General features: G+C 47.0%; 1 protein-coding gene across 2 annotated transcripts in view; it reads right to left on the bottom strand.

Moving 5' to 3' along the window:
* Nucleotides 1-27,354, bottom strand: part of Pcnx2 (pecanex 2) — a 156,186-nt gene that overhangs the window by 95,523 nt on the left and 33,309 nt on the right. For both annotated transcript variants that reach the window (XM_059263801.1, XM_059263802.1), the window contains 5 exons: nucleotides 22,664-22,799; nucleotides 15,184-15,329; nucleotides 11,769-11,922; nucleotides 11,581-11,613; nucleotides 3,986-4,157 (listed from right to left, as the gene is read on the bottom strand). In XM_059263801.1, the coding sequence (XP_059119784.1) occupies nucleotides 3,986-4,157; nucleotides 11,581-11,613; nucleotides 11,769-11,922; nucleotides 15,184-15,329; nucleotides 22,664-22,799 (641 nt within the window). The remainder of the gene's footprint in view (nucleotides 1-3,985; nucleotides 4,158-11,580; nucleotides 11,614-11,768; nucleotides 11,923-15,183; nucleotides 15,330-22,663; nucleotides 22,800-27,354) is intronic.

Raw genomic sequence — 27,354 nt, 5'->3', positions numbered from 1 at the left:
GCTGCATGTAGCACGGTGACCTTGAATTGCCCTTGTCTTCTGCTACACAGTCAGAAACCCTCTCAGCATGCCCCTCCTCTGCTTTGTTCTGACACATTTTTTCTGTTGTTTTATGCTCTGTGCAAATCGGTGTGTTTAACCCCCTCCCTCCTTACTCGGGGATTGCTACTCTCCTAGTTTTCCTTTCATCTGAGCCACAGATATCATCTCGTCAGCTCGCTCCGTTATTTATCACCGTTTTTACCTGTCACTGTTGAGGAGCAGACAATACGTATTAGGAAGTTTTAAGGAGAGAAATGTATTTCAGGAGGGAGGTAAGAAAGCCATAGCCCCTGTCTCTCCCACACCCTGGAGGAAAAAGAGGCAGCTAATGTCCAGCGGCCTGTTTGGAGGCACGAGTCACTGCTAAACAAATACCCCAGGTTTCAACCAAGCATAGCCCTCTTCCCTTCTGGGCCCTAATAAAGTCTCTGGTTCTCCTGTCGTGGAAAGCAGGGTACACCAGGAACTCAGGGTGCTGGCTTTCTCGGAGTAGCAAAGTAAAGAAATATAAGAAGGGAGAGTGAGCAGGATCCAGACATGAAAAGCAATTTGTAAGTGAATGTGTCAGGCTTTGCCTCTCTTAAGTCTCTCTTCCTTCCCTGCCCCTCCCTTCTTCTTCCCTGCCCCCCCTTCCCCTTCTCCTCCTCCTCCTCCCTCTCTCCTTTTTTTCTTTTTGTTTGGAGGGGTGCTGTTTCTATTTTTGCTGTCTTTTAAAGATAGGATCCCCTGTGACTCAGACTGGCCTCCAACTTGCTGGTTAGCCAACAGCAACTGTGAACTCCTAATCCTCCTGCTCCTCCCTGCCAAGCATTGGGACCACAGGTCTGTCCCGTCACAACCAGCATCCTCAAGTCTCATTCTACACTTATCTGTAAAATATTCTTCTTTAGGAAGCCAGCTCTGGGGGTCAAGGGAGCTGCCTGTGATTTATGAGTGGGAGGCACTCCAAAGCCTCATTTGCTCATTAACTTCTGGAGTGCTTCGTGACTACCTCTGTACTCCTTAGTTACTCCACTCCGCCAAGGCTTATCTGGTGCCTGTGACTTCCAGGCACTGAGCGGTGCACGGGAGTTCAGCGGTGAGAGGCCAAGCGGGCGCTCCACTCCATCCGCACTGACAAGACAGGCTGGCCAGGGGGACATGAATCAAATGTGTCACGTGGAGGCAGATTACTATCACATGGGTCGGGTGTTGTGAAGTAAGGCTGGCCAGAGGATGGAATATGAAACTCAGGGAAGTGAGGACTCTAGCCACGGCAGAACACCTCAGAGCCTAGGAAGAGAGGAGCAGGAGCCAAGCTGATGGGAGCTCTGGGCAGGCAGCACATCCGTGTCCCTGTAAGAGACGGAATGAAAACTGCTGGTCCACACTGGTGATCTGGGGGGAAAGGTAGCCCAGAGGCACACAAGGGGAATGTGGAGGTACGGCAAGGGAGAGGCAGCATTTGGACACAGACATCTCGTATCCTTCTACATTCTCTGCTTCTGACACCCAGTGAGCTCTTTGTGGGACCTTGAGCTACAGGGCTCCAACACTGCTACTTGAAAAAGAAAATTGACTAACCTATTGAATTAAATTAAAATCCTAAGGAGTATTCTAACCTGTGTTCATGTGTCCGGTCCTGACAAGACATCTTTACCAAACTCCAGCTTCCCCACTATGGCTGGCAGGACCTTGGGTGGGCTTGGTATGCTGAGGAGAAAAGGCCTGATGCCTTTCATGTGGCTTGTGACAGACTTCAAACAATGGTAGAGAGAGCCACATCAGCAGGGGGTGGGGCACTTGCTCTCACAAGGCACTGACCGATCTAATCCTTTTATTCTTCCAGGATTCTGTTTCCTACTTGAACCTGAAGGTGTTCTGAAACACATTCTCCAGGCCTTTGCCTCGAGGCTGCTTGGTTCTTCCATGGATGTAATAGGAAGTGAAATTCTGGGTTTGTACACAAGGTGAGCTTTCAGGAGGAAATGTATGCATGTGTGCATATGCTGTGTACATGTATGTATATGTGAGTGTGTGTGTGTGTGTGTGTGTGTGGTGTGTGAGTGTGTGTTATATTTGTTTGTGTGGGGGTTTGTTTGTATGTGAGTGTGTGTGCGGTATGTCTGCATATACATGTCCGTGTATGTATGTATGTGTGCATATCTGTGTGTCTATGTATGTGTGTTACTATGTGTGTATGTGTGGCATGCATCTGTGAACGTAAAGTCTGCTACAGATTCAGCAGGAAAAGAAAAGGGAAGGGACCAGTGAGGAAGGAGGTCTGAGAGCCACATCCCTACCCAGGTTTTCAAATACACAAGACACAGAAAAAGTTCCTCACACATCTGGGCAACTACCCCAGGACCACTGCAGAGATTCAGGGACCTGTCAGGGACGCCAGGAAAAGGGCGACACTGACTTGAGACTAGGAAGGCTCATCAGGAAATGAACATCTTGACGGCAATTCGGGTCTCAGGCACTGACTTGGCCACTGTCTTTACAAGTTTGGGTGGCCACAGTCTTCACACGTTCAAAGGTGTGTAACTCCTCAATGACATCACAGAAATCCCCAGAGCACGTGCCAGAGTCTTTGGAGCTATAAATCAGCACTGCAGAGACTTTTTGCAAAGTGATAACACAAAGTCAGTGTTGGTACAGGGCCTTTTTCTATGTTCACACATTAATTCACTCAAAACGACGTGAGTTGTAAAGTGGGTCACTTTTTTATGCTCCCCCTACCCCGTGTTATCCCCCAATCCCTATTCCCCTTTCAGCAGAATTTTGCTCACTTAGTAAGGTGTGATGGTTGATGGGGTCAACTTGATAGATGTGGAATCACCAGGGAGATTATTTAGCCTCTAATCTTGTCTGACAGATTATGCTGATTAGGTTAACTGAGGTGGGAAGACCCATTCTAAAGGCGGGAGGGTCCATTCCATGGGGTGGGGTCCTGGATTGTACAATGAGGACAGAGACCTGGTCACTAGCATTCACTGCTCTTTACTTCCTGACTATGGCTGTGATGTGTCCAGGTGCTTCATGCCTGCTGCCTTGACTGCTCACCAGGATGCTTTGTATAGGAGCCAAAAGAAATCCTTTCTCCCTTAAGTTGATTTTGTCAGGGTATTTTATCATAACAATAATAACAAAGAGAGAGAGAGAGAGAGAGAGAGAGAGAGAGAGAGAGAGAGAGAGAGAGAGAGAGATATTGCAGAGGGCTGGGACCCAAGCATCTGGCAGGCTGCTTCCGGTGTTGAAGACCTCACCTTTGCAATGAGCAGGCGGCTCACCTGAGTGGAGCACTGAAGACAGGCGCTGCTTGGATTTTAAGCCAAGCCAAGCATGGCATTACAAGCTAGAGTGATCAGAGCCGAGACTGGTGCCCATTCATGCATGATCATAGTACGTGGGCTATGTGGAGAGAGGCCTGAAGCCCAATGGCCAGCTCACCTCAGCAGGCATCACTGCCAGCATGCTTCAGATGTCACAGGGGTGCAACTTCTTGGTCATAGATATCAAAGTCCTTTCAAAGAATCCTATTGTTAAGAGCTAGGGAGACGGCGCAGTAGGTGATGTGCTTGCCTTGTGAGAGTGAGGATGTGAATTCAATACCCAGAACCACATAAAAAGTGAGACATGGTGACAGGTGGTTGAAATTCCAGGGCCAGGGAGGTGGAGACAGCCCCAGTTTACTTATTCTAAATTACTGAGAGACTCTGACTCAAAAAAACCAAGGCGGTTAGTGCCTAAAGAATGACAGCTGAGTAGTCCAGGCTACCTCCCTCCAACCATTGTTATCTTGGGCTCACAGTCTTCTATAAACACAACCAAGAGGAAAATACTTAGCTCTTCACAGCAGTAATCAAGTGTGCAGGATTTTTCCCTTAGGGGTGCAAAAGATAAAGGGGAGACATACCTTCCCTTCCCAAGACTCTTCCCCATAACCCCCAAACTCACTCACCTATTAAATGGTCCCTGATTGATTGCAGGATCTCTGGTGAGAAGAGCTTCAGGCCATATACGACATAGCTGGGAGGGGGCCTGGCCTTGGCCCCTGCATCAAGAAGCAAAATAAGGCCACACAGCATACAGAAATAGATCGGTCTGCTGTAGGCTATGATTTGGTTGTGTCCCTAGAAAACAAATACAATTTCCAGGTTGTACCTTTTATTTTGACTCATTGAAAAGAGTCACACAGTCAGGAATTTACACCACATGATACAACTGATACTACCCCAACACCCATTCCCAACCCAACACCTATCCCCACCCAACATCCATCCCTACCCCAACACCTCTCCCTACCCCATTACCCATCCCTACCCCAATACTCATCCCAACCCCAACACCCATTCCTATCCCTAACACCCATCCCCACCTGCTGTAATTTACAAGCTCAAAATACCAGGAAGAGAAAGGAGAAGGCCAATAGACAGATGCGGAAACGATGCTTGATGTTTATTTTGCCAAACCAGAATGAGAATATCAAAGAAAATGTTGCTGTTTAACTCCAATAAGATTTACCTATAAGCACCAACCCCAGAGAAACCCATCTAACCCAACACTCTCCTTGGGGACAGACTTCCACGCTCCTTGCTCCTTTCGGGTGCAAGACGCTTTGAGACCTTGGTTAGTTATGCACATCTAACTTGGGTTCCCTATCAACAAGAAAGAGCGTTGTGTGGGGGGCTTTAATTCTCTCATGACAGGAAGCAGGCCATGGAGGAGAAAGCTGTGATGGCCAGAAGAGCAGGTGTGTGTCTCAACATGGCAGAACAGTTGACTTCTTTGACTTAAAAAAAACCTTGCTACTTTGACTAATATTGATGGCACTTTTCATCCAAGGGGAACCAAAGCCTTTACAGACCTCATCTTAGTCCTCAAAGTATTGTTAAAAGGGGTAGTAACACCTTTATTCTTTCCAAATGGCTGTGAGAAATTAAGGGGAAAGGTGGCGAAATGGCACTGTGGGTAAAAGTGCTTCTGTACAAGTGTGGTGCACAGGGTTCATCCCAGACACTCACTTAAAGGGGGAAGGAGAGAACCAATGCCACAAAGTTGTCCTCTGACCTCCACACATGCGCTGTGGTGTGATCTCATGCACACACAACAGACACACACACACACACACACACATTATGCATACACGCTCAATAACAATAAAACTTAAAATATTTTTAAATCAGGAATAGGGTATTGTGCCACAGGCTTTCCGGGGCAAAACCCAGCAGAACTCCCACATCTCTGAAAGAAATGCACAATTCATAAGATTTGAGAAGCCTGCAGTGAAGCAGGTAGAGAGTGCGCTTTGCAATTCATGAACCGCCCTGCCAGCAGCAAGCAGAGGGAGATCGGCCTGGTCTCAGACTGGTGTTTTTAGTCACTGCCTCAAATGTGCTATTTTTAGAAAGGGATTTCAAATTGGCACAGCTTCCCAAATAGACACAGTCCTATTCTGAGACCGTCTTTCAACAGGACAATACCAGCGTCTGTCACAGAGACTGGCTGCCTTTGGTCCTGTGGCCGAGCTCAGTCTTTTAAAAAAAAAAAAAAAATGTTGCACTGGTAGGGAATTTTCTTCAGAATCCAAGTAGGTCATGGATTAATAAATACAAGAGAACACTTTCTTTGCATTAAAAAATAATAAGACCAAAGCCAGAATGAAATCTAAACGCCCTGACTAAGTAAACGGCAAAATAAATTAGCTGGTATAAATAGCTATGTGGTGCATTAAAACACACGCACGGGAGACATTTCCCCAAACTGACATGGTTTAAGAAATATAATTAAGGGGCTGGAGAGATGGCTCAGAGGTTAAGAGCACTGACTGCTCTTCCAGAGGTCCTGAGTTCAATTCCCAGCACCCACATGGTGGCTCACAACCATCTGCAATGAGATCTGGCACCCTCTTCTGTATACATAATAAATAAATAAATCTAAAAAAAAAAAAAAAAAAAAAAAAAGAAATATAATTAAGCAGCTATCATTTGTTCTGGTTCTTCCTCTTATCAAAAGGTTAGTGGGCTGGAGGGATGGCTCAGCCAGCAAAATGCTTGCCTTGTAAGTGTGAGGACCTCAGTTCAAGCCCCAGAACCCAAAGTTGTAGCATGCCTACAATCCTAATGCTGAGAAGGTGAAGACAGGCAGGTCCCTGGGGCTTGCTGGCTAGCTTGGCAAGCTCCAGGTCAGTGACTAACTAGTTCAAGACACACATTTGTGCATTAAAATACATTATCTAGGAATAGGCCATCTCAGCCTGGAACAATATGAAACACAATCAGGCATCTTTCAGGAGCTTTACTGGAAGTGTGACCATGGCCTCCATGCTGCTAATTTACAAAATCAAACACAAAGCCTCTGCCAAGGGCTTGCCTTTGCTACTGTGATCATGTATCCTGTGTTTGGGGTTCCAGAGCTGTCCTTAGCACGTTGCTCATACCCGGGACACAAGACACTCTATCTGAGTCCCCAGAACGCTCACTAATGAATTTCCATGTTCCCCCATATCTGAGTGCACATCTGCGTCAGCCATCAAAACCCCCAAGGATTGATTTTTAGAAGTTTTCAGTAGAAAAATTTCACCTACTCCACCAGGTGAAATCTAATCACAGTCTCTTAAAAATTCATTCAGCGCCCCCAGTCCAGTCTGTTTATAACCTAATTTCCACAGTGGGTTACATGGCTGGAGGCATCCTTGAGGCTGCTGTCTGAATGCTGACCTTGTGTGCATGTGGGTTTCCCATCAGCCCCACCCACCATCAACAATGCAGCAGACTGTTCACAGAGCAGTTTGGAAGGTCCAGAGAAATGAGAATCCTGTGTGGAAGCCTGCCACCAGGGGCTAAGTGACCAGAAACCTGCTCACTTTTTACATGCAAGGTAGTTCATGAATTGCAAAGCAGACCCCTCTCCTAATTCACTTTTGTTGGTTTGTTTGGACCTGATGAATTGCATGTTGATTAACAAGATGTGAATTCTTGCCTGGCTCTGAAAAACTGAAATCTGAAAAATTGCGTTTTGTGAGAAAATGTCTTCGCCTCTTCCTCGTCTTCTTTATCAGAGTTTCAAGAGACAAGCTCAAACCAGGGCTGATCTCTGTAAGCAAACTGATGACTGCAGTGAGCATGGGAAGATATCTGACTGTAGTTCACCATGACAGTAAGAAAAACTACTGCTCCCTGTCTCCCTGTGACATGTCTTCTCTCTGTGACGCGCCTGCTTGGAGCCTGGGATGGTAGCTTGGTCTATTCTCATAAGACTCAGACAGTGTGACTCCAGCTCAGCACAATTTTATTTATCCGAAATGTGAGGTTTGCCCTGTTGCCCTTCCCTCCTCGTGGTCTTGGCATGTTTTGTATCACATCCTAAAGTCCATGCAGGAAAGGAATTGTATATGTGTAAGTATGCTTGCATGCACATGTATGTGTGTGTGTGTGTACAAGTTTGTATGGGTGTATACACATGTGTAGAAGCCAAACATTGTGTATTTGCCTCAATCACATCTCCACCTTATTTTATTTGATAAAGGGCCTCATTGAGCCTGGAGTTCTTTGGTTGTCCATACTGACTGGCCAGTCAGCAGCAATGATCCTTCTGTTTCTGCACCTACAGTACTTAAATTACAGATTTGTGTGGCCCTGCTGGCTTTTACTTAGGTTCTGGGGATCAAACTCTAATCCTCATGGTTGTACGGCAGTTGCTTGGCTGACTGAGCTGTCTCCTCAGCTTCAAGGTAAGGAATGTTTGATGCTATGTAACACCACCAGCGAACCAGCATCAGTGAGGGAAAGGCACAGGGAGGGAGCTGGTGATGAGGTGCCTGGGGTAAGCTGTAGAGATCCTTCAGAGCCGCACACCTGCCCCAGGTTTCTGGGGGCAATCCCAACATCACATCTTAATACCCTAATTCTGCTGCTGCTAGAGATCCTGATGCTGAGACTCTCAGATAAAAGATGTAGCATACGCAAACCAATTTCAGGGAACAGAGGAATTTAACAGGACAGCATCTGCTACCACGACGACCACCAGTTTGAAGCCTTTCTTAATTATGATGAGCTAGCACAGATTAAAAATCAGTCTTAAAACCTGGATATGAATTTTGAAAATGGGCAGTGCTGGGAGGATAGTTTCCCCTCATTGGATAGATTTTTCAGAGCCCGTGTGTGTGTGTGTGTGTGTGTGTGTGTGTGTGTGTGTGTGTGTGTGAGAGAGAGAGAGAGAGAGAGAGAGAGAGAGAGAGAGAGAGAGAGAGAGAGGGAGAGAGAGAGAGAGCACACGCACACGCGTGCTGAGGGTTTGCTATGACAGGTGGGAAGGATTCACAGAGCACAGGAGGGTAAAAAGCACATGGCTATGGCCAGCAACTGAAGAGTGGAACCTGACCCATAGCACCCACAGCCACTGGGGCACCATGGCCAGAAGCTATATGTAACTAGGAACTTGTAGTACGAATCTTAAAAGTTCTTATTAATAAAAACAAACCCAGTGCCAGTTATTGGGGTGAATGCTGGAAGATTAGAGAAGCAGAACAAGCCACAGCCACTCACCTTGCCAATTCCTCAGCTGATCCTGTTTCCTCAGACTGGATGCCTCTGAGTCCTCATCCAAATGGATCTCAGCTGAACTATGCTGCTCAAAGCCTAAAAGCTTAACCAGGCTCTAGTTCCTGGTCCTCATGCCTTAAAATACCTTTCTGCTTCCTGCCATCACTTCCTGGGATTAAAGGCATGAGTCACCATGTCTGGCTGTTTCCAGTGTGGCTTTGAACTCACAGAGATCCGGATGGATCTCTGCCTCCAGAAGGCTAGGATTAAAGGTATGTGTGCCACCATTTTCTGGCCTCTATGTCTGTCTAGTGGCTGTTCTGTTCTCTGACCCCAGATAAATTTATTAGGGTGCACAATATATTGGGGAGCACAATATCGCCACAGTAGCTGGAAGACCCTTGGCCACCAGCAGGTTGGTCTGGGTAAGCCCAGATTTTCTCCCACAAATCAGACTCCAGGCTATTGAGATAAAGAGTAAAGGGTACCTGAACCGGAGGAATAAAAGGAGACTGGCTTCGTACACAGAGTTTCCATGTGGGGCCATGAAAATGAAAACCTCAGTGGGAAATGAACTCACACCTGTTAGAGTGACATCACCAAAGTGAATGGTAAGTTCTGGTGAGGACATGGAGAAAGGAGACCCCTTGTGGTGTACTATGGATGGTACTGCCATTAAGGGAGGTTCTCAAAAAAGTAGGAACCTTGGATGAAAGCGCCTGCCTTGCAAGTGGAGGAACTGAGTTGGAATCACCAGAACCCACATAAAAGATGGATACGTAGCAGGAGTAAGCCAAGAGTTCTTGTAGGGAGATGAACAGCAGACAGAAGATCCTCAGTCAGCTACCCTGGCGTTTCAGCAGTGGAAGCACTACAGAGATCCCACCTCAAACAAAGCAGAAGGCAAGGGCCAGCACCTAGATTGTCCTCTGACCTCTACATACATGATATGTACCTGCACAAGTACATGTGTGTACTTGGCCATGCACCTGTGTACACACACACACACACACACACACACACACACACACACACACACGCACGGGGAGGGGAGCTGGAAAGATGATTCAGCAGTTAAGAGCTCTTGCTGCTCTTCCAGAGGACCTGAATTCATTTCCTAGCATCCACATCAGGCTGCTCGACTACTTGAAACTCCAGCTCTAGAGGATTTGGCGCCCTCTTCTGGCCTCTGTAGGCAAGTGTACACATGCCGTATACACTCACATAGATATACACATACATACAAATAAGTATTTTTTAAAATACGAGCTGGGTGGTGGTGGTGCACACCTTGAATCCCAGCACTCAGAGGGCAGAGGCAGGTGGATCTCTGAGTTTGAGGCCAGACTGGTCTACAGAGTGAGATCAAGGACAGCCAGGGCTACACAGAGAAACCCTGTCTCAAAAACAAAACAAAACAAAACAAAAACAAAAAACAAACAAAACCAAAACCAAAAAACCCAAACAAACAAACAAACAAACAAAAAAGAAAACAACAACAACAAAAACCAAATAAAACTACTATAGGACCCACCAATCCCACTTCTGGGTCCAAAGGACAGGAAAACAGTGTGTGAAAGATGCCTGTGTGTCTGTGTTCATTAAGGCATTACTTGCAATGGCCAAAATACATATGGCACTGGGGTGGATTGAATAGGGTAAGGTATTGGATACTTGGCCCTCAGCTGGTGGCACTATTTTGGGAAGTTATGGAACCTTTAAGAGGTGGAGCCTTACAGAAGGAAGTATGTCACTGGGGGTAGGCTTTGAGGGTTTACAGCCTTGCCCCACTTCCTGTGTGCTGATGAAATGTGATCAGCTAGCTTCCTGTTCCTGCCGCCCTGCTGTGCCTCCCTCACCATAATGGACTCTCTCCCTCTGGAACCATAAGCCAATAGACACTCTTCCTTCCTTAAATTGCTTTTAGTCACGGCATTTTGGTCACAGCAACAAACGCAGACTCCCACCTAAGTATTTGTTCACAGGCAAATGGTTTTCAATACTGTGGTGTGTGTATACATGCACACATGAAATACTATTCAGCCTTGTGGAACATGGCAATCCCGTCATATGTAAACATGAATGATCTTGGAGAACACTGTGTGAAGAGAAATATGGCAGGCATAGAAAGAGGAATACTGCATGACCTCACGTGGTATGGAATATAATAAAGTCTGACTCACAGTCAAAATAAGCCAAGTGGTGGGTGCTAGGGGACAGGAAGTGGGTAGGGAGTGCTGGTAGCAGGGAGCAGAGCCAAGCACATGGGACCAGTGAGCTTTGTAGATCTGTTACATAGTACAGTGATGGTGGCGATTGTCAATAATGACATACAATGTTCTTGAAAATGGCTGAGAGCACACTGTAAATATTCTCATCAGAAAAAAAAGTATGTGATATGATGACAAATTAACTTGACTTAATCATTCCACCATGTATACATGACCAAATTATCACTTACCCCCCCCTAAATATATGTGAGAGTATTTTTAAACACACGCAGTTTATGATTACATACTAAGAACACTTGAGGAGGAATTGCTAGGTGCCAGCCAGTGTTTGAAGCACTTTACATGCACTATTCACTCAATCCCCACTGACGTTAACCAGCTTTATTTGCACATAAAGAAACTGAGGCATATAGAGGATTGCTATCATGCTCAGCATCAGATAGTCAGGTGAGTAAGAGGCAAACAAAGGCAGGCAGGCAGATGGCAGAGTCTGTGGACCACCCAATCAAGCTGTGTCTTTTCTCCTAAGAGCCCAGAGAACAAAAGTGACCTGTCACCCAGGGTCCACCCTATGCCTGAGTCTTCCCCCCTCCACCAATGCCAACGCACCATGCGCTTAGATTCAGCCAGAGCTTTGTGCCATGCACTTGGGTATCCATCCACTGCTTCTAGTCTTGTATTCAAGATACAGACACAGATGCACATTTGACCCTTTGAACAGACGTTGGCGTTGCCTTGTTTTCAATGCAAGCAGATGAGACAAGCTGCTGGCCTGCACTTACGTGTATCGGTGAAGCAGGGTCAGGCTGGACGCTCTACAACACAAACCAGAGGGCCTGGGTCACCTTGTGATTGCAAGGCTATGCTAGTGACAGTACACACACACACACACACACACACACACACACACACACACACACACACACCCATCCCATCTACCCACCCCCACACACAAAGGATGGGTTCTTGCCTTGAGCAGGGAGTACTGGCAGCTGGCCATGACCAGGCAGAAGAGCAGGACCCACAAGTCTCTACAGAAACCACGATTCAGTGTCAGAAAGCCCAGGAGGGAAACCAGAACGCTGAGCAGAATGGCTACCACATTCTCCTTCACATCTTCAGTTCTGTGCAAAACACACAAACAAGCATGGAGTGAGACCTGCGCCCATGCCATTATTAAAGCAAGCTTTCCTACATGCATCTCCAGACTGACAGTGAGCTCAGAGGGGCTCTGTGGTGCCAGCCCCTGCATCGATTTATTCTTGTGCTGTTGAAACCAAGTCCTTATTTTGACCCTGGGTGTCTGTTCTTGGAATAAATGGAACAGGATCCCACTGACTTCCTTGGCCACTGCACTGGGCTTCCTAAAAGGAGGAGGCCCGAGATTTCAACCAGAGCCTGGAACGTTTCAGAACTTCACAGGCTGCTCTCAGTGAGGATTTGGGAAGATCGCATTGACACCGGGGTAACTGTTTCCAGATGGATCTTCTCTGGAGTCAAAGTTTGCTGCTCAGTTCCAAGGGCAGGAAGCTTCAGAGGGAGATGTGACCCCCCCAGACAGTCCAGGGAGCCTCTCTGGGTGATTTTGTTTGTGGAGTCCTCCATGTGAGATAGAAGATGCCGTGGAGCCCTCAGCCAGACATCTTATCAAATAGAGGGTGTGAAAAAAAATGTGAAGGGATATTTAGAGCATTGCTAAAGCGGGGGGGGGGGGGGGGGCTGAAGAGCTGAGTCAACCATCTGGGTAGGTAGGGCAGTGTGTGTGTGTGTGTGTGTGTGTGTGTGTGTGTGTGTGTGTGTGTGTCTACAACAGGAAGGGCTGAAAGAGGAAGAAAGGTAATGAGCCAAAGTACTAGAGATGGTCAGGCAATGACTGAGGGGGTCGGTTAGCCTATTGGTGGGAAGGGGAGAAGCTAGATATGAAAGATGAGCAGGGATGGGACCATGACTTCAGAAGTTCATGACCTTGACTGGAGACCAGATGCACAGTAAGACACAGTAGCTCTGTGGGCCACAAGGTTGGGGGGGGGGCGGGGAGGAACAAGGATTGTGGATTAGTGGGTCGTTCATGAGAATTCTGAGTACGTTTTGTAACTGAGCAACATTTACTCATATACAATGTTTTCACCCAGTAAACAGTGATCCTTCTAGGCAGGGATAGTTGGCTACCTTGTCTCTCGAGATAGTCATGAACCTTTTATTTTATTATTTTAAAAATTTATTTTTAATGATGTGTACACAGCGTATCTATGTATGAGTATGAGCACAAGTGTGTGCAGGTGCCTTTGGAGGACAGAGGAGGATGTCATATTCGAACCCAGGTCCCCATGCTTTCTCCACTGAGTATCTCCCTAGCCCTGTAAACTTCTGACACTAGTGGTGTCCCTCCATGTCTGGTTCCTCTGCCTTGGGACTCACTATGCTCCTTCTGCGTTTGCTGCTGTCCCCAGTAGAACACAAGCCCTGTGGAGGCAGACACCGTGGCTGTGGCATTCACTAACACCTCAGTGCACAGCACAAGCCTGGCATGGGGCAGGTACCCAGCAAACGATGGACAGATGGACGCATGAGATGCTGGAATAAGGCAGAGATGGGCAGCTTCTTAGTTTAGATGCTGACCTGATACACAAGACAGATGCAGATAAAGCTTGGGTGTTTTCCAAAAGGGTAAGGGTGGGATAGGAGACAAGAGTCAGGAGTATGGACACAGGTGGAAACATCTGGGAAGGATGGACGGAGGACCAAAGGCAAAGGGGAGGCTGCAACTGTGGACGCCAGGAAGCTGCCATTTGGAGATAAAGGAAGTGAGAACGGGGTTCAACGGCACCGAGTGAGGGCTTAGAGGTGCACAGCATGGCTACCTCGGTCCCAGCACCGCACAAGCTCATCTCATCTACTTCCTGTACAGCGTGGCAGTTCATCTACCACACGTTCTTTCTCAGCTTTACACTCTGGTGGTTCAAGTTTGCCCATCCATGTGAGGTTTAAAGATGCTTCCCACTAAGTATCAGGGGGGATTTATTGATGCCTTTTGAAATAAAATCTCAGCTGTATGATAAATAAAAATGTGGGGAGGGTAGCATGATGGGTCAGCCAGGGAAGCACTTGTTATCAGTTCAATCCCAGAAACCTACGGGGTGCAAGGAGAGAAATGACTCCCACGGGTTGTCCTCTGACCTCCATGTGTCACTGTGGCAGACAGGCATGGGTATGTGCGACACATGCACACACACACACACACACACACACACACACATACACGCACACATGCACACACACACACACACACACACACACACACACACACACCTATAAAGAGATTTGCTTTTCATGTGAGGGGTTAACAACCTATTCCTTTTTACAGAAAAACAAAGTAGCATTTTTTTTTAAAGTCTCATCTAGCAGAATACATTATCTTGGATTACTAGTCACATATTCGACATTCAGCTCATACCCATGCCCTAGGGTAACACGGTATTGTTAGCAAAGTGATTACAACGCTGTTCCCTGACTTGTGGGTCCTGAAATTTACTGCTGTAATTTTGCAAGACTATCGTTTTTCCGCGTGTGATCCCACCATTTAAGATATGACTGTACCATTACTGTAACAAGTAGTCACTGGGGACAGACGGCAGCTAGAAGCCCTGCCACTGCCCCAGAGGCTGGCACTGAGCTCTGAGCAGATCCTGCTGTGTGAGCATTAGCGATCATACCACCAATTTTTAAATCAATCCCCACCAGAGCCACAGCCTCTGAAAACCCTAATATAGTCCCCCGCATCCTGACAGGGGAGCCCACAAACTGGACGTTTTCACGCTTCATTCATCTTCATCACCATAGCAAACTGGAACCTGCCTGCCTTGCCTACCCAAGCTCCATCTCCAGCCACAAAGTGTTTTATTCTAGGGAGCAATAATAAGAGGGGCAAAAAGGAGGGAACGGCCCAAATGAGAGCAACTTCAAGTTAGCCTACAGCAGAGGGGAGAGAGAAGCCGGAATCGAAGCTGTGCAGGGGACAGGTTAGCGTCACCCCACTTTACCTCCCCTCCCTCCATCCCAGGGCCACGATGGGTCAGGCAAGGCAGGCCTCCCGCTGCTGAAGCTGAAAACACTCCTACCAGAACAGGGCAGGGCATGAGCAGACCAAAGCAAACTGTCCGCCAAGCAAACCTGCAATCTAGTCCAAGCTCTTCAATCGTCGCTTCCCATGGCAACTGGGCAATTTGATGTCTAAGTCACGGGGGTTCACAGGAAAGTGGGGTGTGGGCTGGAAATAACCCAGGGAACCTTAGCAAGCAGGGTTTTATATTTTAGGAGCATTCGAGTACGCTCACTGGCGTCCTCCCTTGTTTTCTGCCCACATTCAGGCATGCTTGACAGCTTACCGATCCAGTAGCGCCAACAAGGTGAGTCGATCATACCAGACTTTAATCCACTTCCCGGGGAAAATGATGAACTTGTAGAACTGCTCTCGGTTAAACTTTCCCTGTGCCGAAGAACGTGATGAATCTTCTAGATCCTGGCTCACGTGCTTTACACATCAGAAACAGAACAGAGATCAAAGGCAGAAAAGTGTGTTACTGTAATGTGTCCTTATCACAAAAACATCCCGTAGTTTAAAAACACAAGGGCGGTGGCGGTGGCGGGGGTGGGGGGGGAGAGGTGGCCTGGCAAGGTGGCTCAGTGGTTAAAGGCACTGTCTGTTCTTTCACTGACAAAGTCTGCCCTAAGAACAGAATGAGCAGGGGCAGTAGCTCAGCCAGGAAGGTGCTCGTTACAGAAGCATAAAGACCCAAGTTTGCTCCAGAGCATATGTAAAAAGCCGATCATGACAGTGTGTGTCTGGAACCCCAGCACAGGGAGGTGCAGATGGATGGCTGAGGCTTACTGATCAGCCTGTTTAGATTACTTGGTGAGTGCCAGGCCACAGAGAGACCCTGTCTCCAAAAACAAAGTAGAGAATGACTGACAGCTGAGGTTGATGTCTGGCCTCTGCACACATGAGCATGTACATGCACAAACACTTGGGTGCATGAATGCATTTGTGTGTGTGTGTGTGTGTGTGTGTGTGTGTGTGTGAGAGAGAGAGAGAGAGAGAGAGAGAGAGAGAGAGAGAGAGAGAGAGAGAGAGAGAGAGTATATGTGTGCACAGGCACACACACGTATGCTAGCTCTTCACTGATACATCTAGAGAAGACTTAAAGATGAAGCAGGAAGTGGAGGAGGCAAGCAAATAGTGACCTCGTGAAGAACTGGAGTTTGGAACAGGAAACCAAGCAGAAGGTGGGGTGTCCACCAGCAGCCATCCCTGCAGTCTGGGACCCCAGCATTCAGATGAACTACATCTACTTTGGGGTCAGCTCCCCACCCAGGGGGCTGCACGGAAAAGTGCCTGCTTCCGGCTGGGTATGGGGTGATGGGGCCCCACAGCTCTCCTGAGGCTTCAGGACCATGGGCACCCTCCTCCTACCCCTGCAGGTTTGTAGCCTGTATTCACACTACGTGGATGCTCCAAATCCCTCAGAGAATTTACCTTAAAGCATCTCTTCGCACCTAGCAGAAACAAAAGTACACTTTAATCTGGAAGAGCGAAGCTTTGATGTGTGTCTCAAAGAATCACACAGATCAAAATCCAAGGCAGGAGTGACACATAAACAAACAAAAAAAAAACCCATGTCAGCCTGTGCTAGAGCCCACAGGCTGACAGACCACACACACACACCCTGGGTGAATTTGGAAATTACAATCATCAACTTCAAGGATGGTTGCTGATGTCCGAGAACTTAGTATGTGTTCAGAGTGGCCCAGACGTTCCTTCACAGATCCCTGCAGAGCCTTGGGCGATAGCAGTCTCTGCCTTCTCTGCAGCACCAACACGGACTTGTTAACTCAGCTTAAGGACCAGGAAGTTATCCTGAACATAAAGTACTGATGCACACATAAGGCATGGGAAAGGGAAGCCACCCTGTCCCAAGGACAATACCCAGGAGCTGATGGGCAGGGGATACAGTGGGGCTGAGACTCAGAGAGCAACATGTGTCCTGGGTATGTGTCTTAGAGTTTCTATTGATGGGATGAAACACCACGACCAACAAAGCAAGTTGGGGAGGAAAGGGTTTATTCTGCTTACACTTCCGTATTGCTGTTCCTCATCGAAGGAAGTCAGGACAAGAACTCACACAAGGCAGGAACCTGGAGGCAAGAGCTGTTGCAGAGGCTATGGAGGGGTGCTGCTTATTGGCTTGCTCCCCATGACTTGCTCAGCCTGCTTTCTTATAGAACCCAAGACCACCAGCCCAGGGATGACCCCACCTGCTGTGGGATGTTCTATATGTTAAATGTGTTGCTCTGATTGGTTAATAAATAAAACACTAATTGGCCAGTAGCCAGGCAGGAAGTATAGGCAGGACAAGGAGAGAGGAGAATTTTGGGAAGTGGAAGGCTGAGGCAGAGAGATGCTGCCAGCTGCCGCCATGAGAAGATATTAAGATACTGGTAAGCCACAAGCCACATGGCAACTTATAGATTAATAGAAATGGGTTGATTTAAGATATAAGAACAGTTAGCAAGAAGACTGCCATGGCCATACAGTTTGTAAATAATGTAAGCGTCTGTGTGTTTATTTTATAAGTGGGCTGTCAGACTGCTGGGGCTTGGCAGGACCCGGAGAGAAAACTCCAGCTACACCCACCCACAATGGGCTGGGCCCTCCCCTATCAATCACTAATTAAGAAAATGCCCTACAGGCTTACCTACAGCTCAGTCTTATGGAGGCATTTTCTCAGTTCAGCTTCCCTCCCCTCAGATGATTCTGGCTTGTGTCAGGTTGACATAAAACAAACCAGCCACAGCTCTGTTTCCAGACAAGGTACCATTGTGAAAACCACCTGGTGCTACATCAGCAGGAACCTGTACAAATGGCCTTGACTTTGTAGCAAACCTTACACCAAGGCTCTTAGCCTCGATGTCCACTGACACAACATGGGCAAGAAATACATGCAGCAGCCAGTCAGCTTGCTGTTCTGGTGATGTGGGGTCCAGGTGTCATGCATGTATGGGCAGAGGCTGGCAGGAACTAAAAGTCCCCAAAGGAAACAGACTGAGCCTGGGGCTCCACACATGTGTAGCCAAATGTGGAGCAGGATGGTAGTGGGGATAAAAAGAGGGATACAGCCTGTTTTTAGTCCTTGCTAAGAAAAGCAGGCATGCTGTTAGGCAAGTCCTGGCTGCTGCAGGAAGTGTGCCTGTGGCTGCCTCCCTTGCAGGTCTCATCCAGCCTCTCACTGTGTCCTCCCTAGGCCAGTCTCCCATCCCCACCCCATTCCATCCCGGGACTGCAGCATCTGTCTCCAGAGCACCTGATCGCACTGCAGTGGTCATCTCAGCCAGACACAGATGAACTGGCTGGTAGGTTAGGAAACATCTCGACAGCTGGGCATAGTTTTCACCAGCACACCTGTGGTTCCTAGAACCAGTGAAGGCATCTGGCCTCCAGCAAGTATTTGTTGGGTCACAAGCAAAAAACCATCTCAGTTTTTATTTTGTAAACAAAACTTCATTTAACTTCTAGTCAATTTAAATTAAGTCAATTTATAGAACTTAAGAACTTTTAGCAGGGTGGTTGTGGCACACACCTTTAATCCCAGGACTTGGGAGGCAGAGGCAGGTGGATCTCTATGAGTTTGAGGTCAGCCTGGTCTACAGAGTGAGTTCTAGGACAGCCAGGGCTACAAAGAGAAACCTTGTCTTCAAAAACCAAAAACCAAAAATCAAAAACCAAAAACCAAAAATCAAGCCAGCTGCCCCCAAAAACAAAATAGAACTTTTAAAAATTACTTTTTTCCCCAGTATGATCCTTTCACAAATGTACATATCCAGGATACACATCCAGCAGGAGACAGGTATTTGTTCCCCCACCTCTGTGTATACAGAATAAAATCACAAACTGCAAGCATTTTATATTTAACTTAAAACTGAGAAAAGACACTGTGGTAGTTTGAATAAAAATGGCCCCCATAGGCCCATAAGGAGTGGCACTATTAGGAGGTGTGGCCTTGTTGGAGTGGGCGTGGCCTTGTTGGAGGAAGTGTGTCACTGTGGAGGGGGAGGGAGGCTTTGAGGTTTCAGAAGCTCAAGCCAGGCCCAATGTCATTCTTCCTGTTGCCTGCAGATCCAGATGTAGAACTCACAGCTCCTTCTCCAGCACCATATCTGCCTGTGTGCTGTCATGTTTCTAGCTGTGCTGATAATGGATTGAACCTCTGAAACTGTAAGCCAGCACCAATTAAATGTTTTCCTTTATAAGAGTTGCCATGGTCATGGTGTCTCTTCACAGCAATAGAAACCCTAACTGAGACAGAAACTCTTCAATGAATGTGATTGAGTAATAATAAAACTATGGTAAGTTACTATTTTATGTGATTTTTATACTCACAGTTTTTGTTTTTAAATTATATTTATGTGTATGTTCACCACAGTATGTCTGTGCAGAGGTCAGAGGACAACTTGTGAGAATTGGTTCTCTCCTTCCACAATCTGGGTCCTGGGAATTGAACTCAGGTCCTCAGGCTTTGCTGTGTGAGCCTTTACCAGCTAAGCCATCTTGCAAGACCCACTTACAGAGCTTCAAGAGTGAAACAAAGGGCATAATAGCTACATCCAATCAATCTTTGCAATCTCTGTCCTGGGTTGAGTTTCTGCTAGAACCAGGATGCTTCTGAGACTTGCTAGTGTCTCTGATGTCCTCAAAGGTCCCTTCATCTCCAGCTCTTCCACCTAGGGCATTGGAAGCAGTCACATCCTCCCAAGCTGTTTTAGTATATCTGGACAACCTTCTGGGTGGATCAACACTAACCTGCTCGGGGTGGAGGTGTGAAAAGCAGCTGGCCCTGCCCAGGCCTGGGTTAGGAGGGGACCAAGGTTCTCAGAGTGCACATTCTGCAGGGGCTGTCTGCACCAGGGCTGGGGTGAGAACTGAGCACTGGCCTTGGGATGCAGCTGAAAGAGCTCACAGACCTATCTAGGACCTGTGTGTGACAAAAGCCCATGCCAAGGTCTGAGGGCCTCAGAGGTCCAGGAAAGATGCGGGACCTCAAAGACAAGTTGAAGGGGAGAAGGGGGTCCTCAGAGAAGGGGGAAATGGTGCAGTCTCTGGTAGTAAGTGGGGCAGAGCCAGCCCCACCCAGAGCCAGGCAGGAGCTGCACCCACAGCTCTGAATTTATTTATTCTTATTGCATGCGTATGGGTGTTTTGCCTGCGTGTATATCTGTGCACCGTGTGTTTGCCCGGTGTCTGTGGAACTGGAGGTAGGCAGTTGTGAACTACCATATGGGTACTGGGAATCAAATCCAGGTCATCTGTAAGAGTAGCTCCTAACCACTGAGTCATCATTCCATCCGTATTAATTTTTAAGTTAGCATACAAGGTATTGAGTGTCCTTCCAGCACATCCAACAGCATGTTCTTTAGTGAATCTCCTCTCTCCTCAGCTCCTCCTCCCTCCCCTACTCTTTTCCTCTTGGGTCCCATTGGTCCTTTTGCTGACCCCCAGTCCTTCCTTCTCCCCTATTTGCCCCTTCTCATAGTATCCTTCAGTTTCATGACTTACACTAACCCCCACACATCTAAATATTAAACACTGGAATTCACATATGAGAGAAAATGTGGTGTTCATTTTTCTGAATCTAGGTTATTTCACTCAATAATTTCTAGAACCATCCATTTTCTTGAAGTTTTCATTTTTCTTTATAGACAAATAAAACCCTGTTGTGTACATGTACCACATTTGTATTATCTGTTGATGGACACCTCAGCTTGTTCTGTTTCCTGGCTGTTGCATAGAGCAGCAATGAACAGGGATGAGGAAGTCTCTCTGTGGTGGGATATGGAGTCTTTTGGGTACATACCCAAAACGGACATAGGTGCTCTTTTAAAATGATTTTTAATTATGTGTGTGTGTGTGTGTGTGTGTGTGTGTGTGTGTGTGTGTGGCGAGGGGAGGGCTGGGGGGCAGGTATGTGCACATAAGTTGCAGGTGTCAGTGGGGGACAGAGGTAGGCATCAAATGCCTTGGAGCTGGGGTTGTAGGAGGTTGTAAGCCACCTGACATGAATGCTGGGAACCAAATATGGGTCTTATGCAAGAGCAGTGTTGTGGAATATCCCTTTACACTATGTGAAGATGCTTCATAATTAATAATAAGTCTCTGTTTTGGGGGCTGCTGGTCCAAAAAAGCCTGCTACAGAGCAGCATGTGTTCTTAACTGCTGAGACATCTTTCTAGCCCCTACTTTTAATTTTTAAAGAAACTCCCACAATGAGTTCCATGTGAATACACAGTTTGGACTCCCACCGGTAGTGAAGCCTTGTCGAGTTTCTTCATGACAACCGTTCTGACCGGGGTGAGGTGGTATCTCTGAGTAGGTTTAATTTGCACTTTCCTGAGGACTAGGGATGTTGAACACTTGTTAAAATACTTATTGGTTATTTGTGCTTCTTCTTTTGAGAACTGTCTGTCCTTTCCATTAGCCATTCGGGTACACATGTCAGCACACAGTATTATAAGATTTCTTTGAGAAATTTTTGCAGAGCCATCTTTAAACCAAATATAAAACCGTATTAATTTTGCAAAGGCAAGGCACTTTAGGAGGACTAGAAACTTTGACAGAGGAAGGCAAACATGGAGGCTGAGAAACTTCCCATGAACTTGAACTTACCCCATCTGTAATCCTCTCTGCTCAGGCTGAGCCAGAGAAAGCCCACCCTTCTTGGAAGTCAACCCCAAGAATTCCTTCCCCTAAGAAGCCGGCCCTGTCCCCCTATCCCTAAGGCTCAGGCTGCAGTTGTAGCTAGCTCATAGGCAGGCCTGTACCCATGTCCAGCCTTCCCGGATGCTGTTGTCTGGGAATCCTTGCTCTGGCTCCCTCAAGTCTCATTAAAGCTTGCCTGGATGACTAAATGAACATTAATGAAGAATTTCTGAGTAAAACAATAAAAGGCTTCAAGTTTTATGCCCTTGATATCACCTAAATGAACAACAACAACAAAAACCTCTTCCAAATCAAATATTTAAGAATCTTTGCATGCTTAGTCAATAAATACAAGGTTATCATAATTTATAAAAAAAAAAGCAGATATTTTTAAAGCCAGGTGGGGTAAGGCAAAAGAGACAATTACGCCCTTGAGGGATTCCTGCATCCAAACAACCGAAGATCAATACGGCAATATGAATGCGTTTTTACGGGAAAGTGATTGAGACAGCAGAATGCAGTAACGTTTGCAGAGGGTTATCTGCCATCTGCACGATCCTTGCTCTTTCTTTCCATCAGTCAGACAGCCCTGTAGTGATACTTGATGGGAAAGTCAAGGTGAGGTCTGACTCATCAGTGGAAGACAGACCTTAAGACCTGCTGCTGGGGCTGGGGAGGTGACTCAGTCAGTGAACTGTTCATCACACAAGCGAGGGGCTTGAGTTTGACTCCCAGAGCCCATGTGAAAACACCAGGCGTGAGTGGTACACATTTATAATCCTGGCACCGGGGAGGCAGAGATGGGTGGGTCCCTGGGGCTTGCTGGCCAGCCAGCCTAGCTTACTTGGAGTGTTGTAGGCTAATGAGAGATCTCATCTCAGGAGAGGTAGATGGTGTTCCATTTGATACCTGAGACTGTCCTCCAAATTCCAAACACACATGCTCATATGTGAACCTGCATCTACACATACACCCCCCCACATGACCACATATGTGTGCATGCATGTCACACACACACACATACACACACACACACACACACACACACACACACACTTTATTAAAAAGACCCAAGGCTTCCACAGCAGCCACTAACAGCAACACTGGCACACACATACCCGTGGGGTTTCCGACTGCGTCCTTCGAGCCACCATGAGTAAGAGCTGCTGCTGAAGAGCACTGACTGCAGGGTCCCCTGAGGACGGATCTGGACTTCCTGAAGTGGTGGTACTGGAGGAGCTGAGAAGGATCTCTCTGAGAATGGGGAGAAACAATCCTTCGGTGACCATCTTGCATTAGGATCATTTATTTATTACATAGAAACCCAGGAGGTTGGAGATGTCCAGTTGTAAGAGGGGGCTGTCTGGGTCCTGATCCTTATGTTCTCCATAAAGAGCTAAAAGTTCTGTGTGTGAGGCTAACTGCAGGCACACAGCCTTCAGCCCTAGGCCTGGACACAGCTGCCTTGTGTGAGTGGATACTTGGTGCTCAGAGGCAAAAATCTCCGATTTTCTGTACATTTATGGGACAGAGGTGACCCTGACAGGTAGATTTGGGAATTCCCAGACCCCAGCTGGGAAGAAGAAGAACCTCTGTGTGATGGTTACATTAATTGTGAACATGGCAGGGTTTAGACTCACCTAAGAGACACACCTCTGGGCATGTCTCTGAAGGATTTTCTAGATTGGGTTAGCTGAGGTGGGAAGACCCACCCTGAGTATGTGTGCGATGCCTTAACATCTTGAACTGAATAAAAAAAGAAGTTAAGATGAACACCAGCTTTCACCTTTCTCTGCTTCCTGACTGTGAATGTCATGTGACTCCTGCAGCCACGCCCTCCTGACCCTCAAACAGAGGCAAGGTAAACCCTTCTTTCCTTGAGTTGCTATTGCAGCACGTTTGATCACAGTAATGGAACAGGGAACTATGACATTATGCTGGCTTTCCAACCCCAGCGCTCTGTCTGCATTGCTCCCACAGACATCCCAAAGCAAGAAAGCCCATTTACACAAAAGAAGCGCTTTTGTAGTAGCTGGAAGGTCCTTGGAAAAGCAGCTTTTGTTAAATGGTTTTAAGTCTCTATCTGAATATGTTTCGGTATCTTAAATCATATGTGAGTCGCTGAGACTTAATTCAGCTCTTGAATAATCACAGTCCTGGCTCTCTTAACTCTTAAATTCATTTTTATTTATGTGTAATATGTATGTACCTGCACCACATGTGTGCAGTGTCCACTGAGGCCAGAAGAGGATGCCAGATCTCCTGGAGCTGTAGGCAGTGTGGACTGCCTGATGTGGGTGCTGGGAACAGTGCTGAGATCCTTAGCAAAAGCAGCAAGAAGTCTCAACAGCTGAGCCGTCTCTTCAGGCCAAAGCCCTTGTTCCAGCTCAGAGAGCAGAAACTAAGACATACTCCACAGGGCTTCTCAGAAAGGTGCCTACGTTTTAGGAGACAGTATTGGTCTACTTACCCCATGGTTGTCTCTAAGGGAACTCCTACTAATGTGGCCCCATTTTATCCAAATGGCTGAGATTGTATGCTACCAGAGGGGTGCAGTGTGTCAGTGATACAAGACTCCATCTTCCCTGGCCCTGGTGATAAAACTGGTCTCATCATCCATTCACCTAGCTAGTACTTGGCTTGGGATTGGGGACATAACACAGTTCTAAAGAGTCACCGAGGGAGAGGGAAGTGTATGGACATGTGTGTGCTCTCACACTTGTTTATGTATGTGTGCGTTCATGTGGAAGCAGAGGTCAGCCTGCTATTCCTCAGGTGACATCCACCTTAATTATTTTATTAGTGGAGGAATTGCACATTTGCCTTGTACATTTTTGAGAGTTCCAGGGAGTGAACTCAGACTACCAGTTTGCATGACAAGCACGTTAAGCCATCTTGCTGGTCCCCTTTCCATCTTATTTTTTGAGACAAGGTCCCTTACTTTTGACCTGAAACTTGTCAATCCATCTAGGCTAGCTGGGCAGCAAGTCCCATGGTCTACCTGTCTCCACTTCCCCAGCACTGTCACCATGTGCTGGAGGTCATGGGACTACACAGCAGGTGACAGCTAGTATTTAACAAGTTGACTCACCAGACGAATCACTCTCTGATGGGGAGTCCTACTTGGCAAAGACCGTGGGGTCACTGACTGTAAATGACTGGTTGTTTCTGTCTGTAATTTTTCTCATGTGCCACTACATTTCTTCCCTAAAAACAGCTATGGTTGTTTCCCCACTGCTTGTGTGTTTATCTCATGTAGATATTCCACCTATTGGGCACACATATAGCTGTGGACAGTCAGGAAGATGATTTCTGCTTAAGCTGTATAATTCTGATGAAGAGAAATAATATTAGGATATTTTTAATACTCAGACTAACATAGGATAATAACTGAATTCTTAGCTACAAAGGAAGCTTTTTACACATTTAGTCAAGACCTCAGAGCAAATCCAAAATAGACTAGTTGCCCCTGGAGACAAAGTGTACAAGGGCAAGTTCCCAGGTGTCTGTTTGTTGAACCAAAGCCTGGCAGATAACATTAAAGATGCAACTCCCTGCAACAATTGACTTTCTGCACATACTCCTAACCTCAAGGTTCAGCCAACCAACTATTTATTGTTTAAGTCCTGAATTTCAATGTCACTCTCTGTCTGGGAACCCGAACCACTTAGAGCTACACACCTGCTTTATTCACCATGCCTAGTCATCATGACCTCCCTACCCTGAGAGAAACCGCGTGATTCCTTATGTGTATCAGGATGGCTCTGTCTCTTATTGTTTACTCAAGAAATGCTTTGTGACCCTGAAAATGTAACTATTTGTCCAGAGTTTTTGCTGTGGAGACAGAGATGTGTACATAGAGCAGAAATGTGTGTGTAGAGGAGAGTGAGTGAGACAGTGAGTGAGAGAGTGAGTGGGTTAAGAGTGAGTGAATGATGTAGTAGTGTGTGAAGGAATGTAGCAGAGCAGAGAGAAGAAGTGTGTATAGAAAGAGAGGTGTGTGTAGAGAGAGATGTGGAGCTATGCGAAAAAGAGATGTAACTGTGTGTAGAGATGTGTGGCTGTGCAGGAGAAGGTACGTAGCTGTTGAGGAGAGATGTATGGATAGAAGAGGGAGCTATGTAGATGAGATGTATAGCTATGTAGAAGAGGTGTGTAGAAAATGTAGCTGTATGGAGAATGTAACTGTGTGGAGACAGAGAGATTTTCAGAAAGAGGATTTTCAAGATGAAGTAAAGGAGAAAGTTACCATCAGAGAGTGCGTGTTTCCTCATTTACCCCTCAGATAGAGTAGTCTAGCCCTTGCCATATTCGTGGATTTTTTTGGCATACCCTGGAGGTGGTCTTAGAGCAGGCTCTCCACAAAGGCTGCTGGCAACCATGCCCAGCTTTTCTACGTGAATTTTGGGGGTGGGGGATGGGTACTCAGACTGCATGGTTAGCACTTTATGGGCAAGCCATCTCCCCAGATAAAATGTCTTACTTTCCAAGATAACGTGTTTCCTCCTGTTTAATCCATTTTGAATTGAGTCTTCAGTAGCCTGCAGCTCAAACTGTGCTAATTGAGGGATGCAGGTACGTCAGTGATGTGATCTGACCTCTAACCTCTACTAGTCTCCATACCTTATGTCCTGACGTCTGTGTTCACAAACACACTCGTTTACACACACACACACATACACACACACACACACACACACACACACACATCCACATGAATTCTCTATACTTGTATGATGAAATTCGTGATTGCTAGGATAAGTCAATGAAGCCTTCCTCACTAAGAACCATGTCAAATGCACACCAGGTAAGTCAACATCACAGAACCCAAAACTCTAAACCCCAGTGTGTATTATGGTCTGGAGAGAAAACTCTAGTCATCAGCAAGAGCAGTATGTGCTCTAAACAGCTGATCCATCTGTTAACAGTCTAGATACAAAATGGGCTCTCGAAGACTCCTGTGCTTGAACCCTCGGTCTCCGGCAGGTGGCGCTGTTTTAGGGGGTTGTGAAACCTTTGGGAGGTGGGGCCTGGCTGGAGGAGGTGGGTCACTGAGGGTGGAATGTGAAGGTCATAGCCCAGCCCTGCTTTCAGTCTGTTTCCTGACCCACAGGAGTGTGAGGACCACTTTTGCACTGTCCTCCCAAGCACGATGGACAGTTTCGCCTGACTCCATGAGCTGGAGTTGATCCTTCCTCTGTCAGCTTGTCACAGCAATGTGACCAGCTCACTAACACACTGTCCCTGCATTACTTGGGATGACAACTCCCCAGTGCTTGCTTTCCTTCTTCCTGGTCAGCTCATCACACCCGCCACGAATGGGCTGATCCATTAGCTTGATCAAGACAGCTTTTCAGCAGGACCTTGCGGGTTTGCGTGCACACCACTGAGTGACACTGTCTGGAACTCTAGAGTGAGAGAAAATAGAAATGGGAGTTCCTTGATAGGATGGGGTCAGAGACTCAGAAATGTGGTGTGTGAGATGCACTGGAGCCAAGAAACTAGATGACATTACAGGGGAGGGAGGTCATACTGACCCGGGAGCAGGAGACGGAGTGAGCCGCACTTCTGTGTGGGGAGCTGGAGACATATGGGCCCTCTCCTGCTGGATACTTCATGATGTATCAGATCAGCTCTGCTAGAGGCGTGCCTGCCAATGCTTCCTGCCAAGAAGCAGAACTCTAAGGAGGGGCCACCAAAATAATATGTCATAACACTGGGTTGGGACTGGGGCTCAGTTAGAGCACTTGCCTGGCATGCACAAAGCCCTGGGTTCAGTTCCCATCGTCGCACAAACAGACTGGGGTGG

Source organism: Peromyscus eremicus, chromosome 5, assembly GCF_949786415.1.
Source record: "Peromyscus eremicus chromosome 5, PerEre_H2_v1, whole genome shotgun sequence".
Classification (NCBI taxonomy): domain Eukaryota; kingdom Metazoa; phylum Chordata; class Mammalia; order Rodentia; family Cricetidae; genus Peromyscus; species Peromyscus eremicus.
The sequence above is the reverse complement of the archived record's forward strand: the minus strand, read 5'-3'. Positions and strand labels throughout refer to the sequence as shown.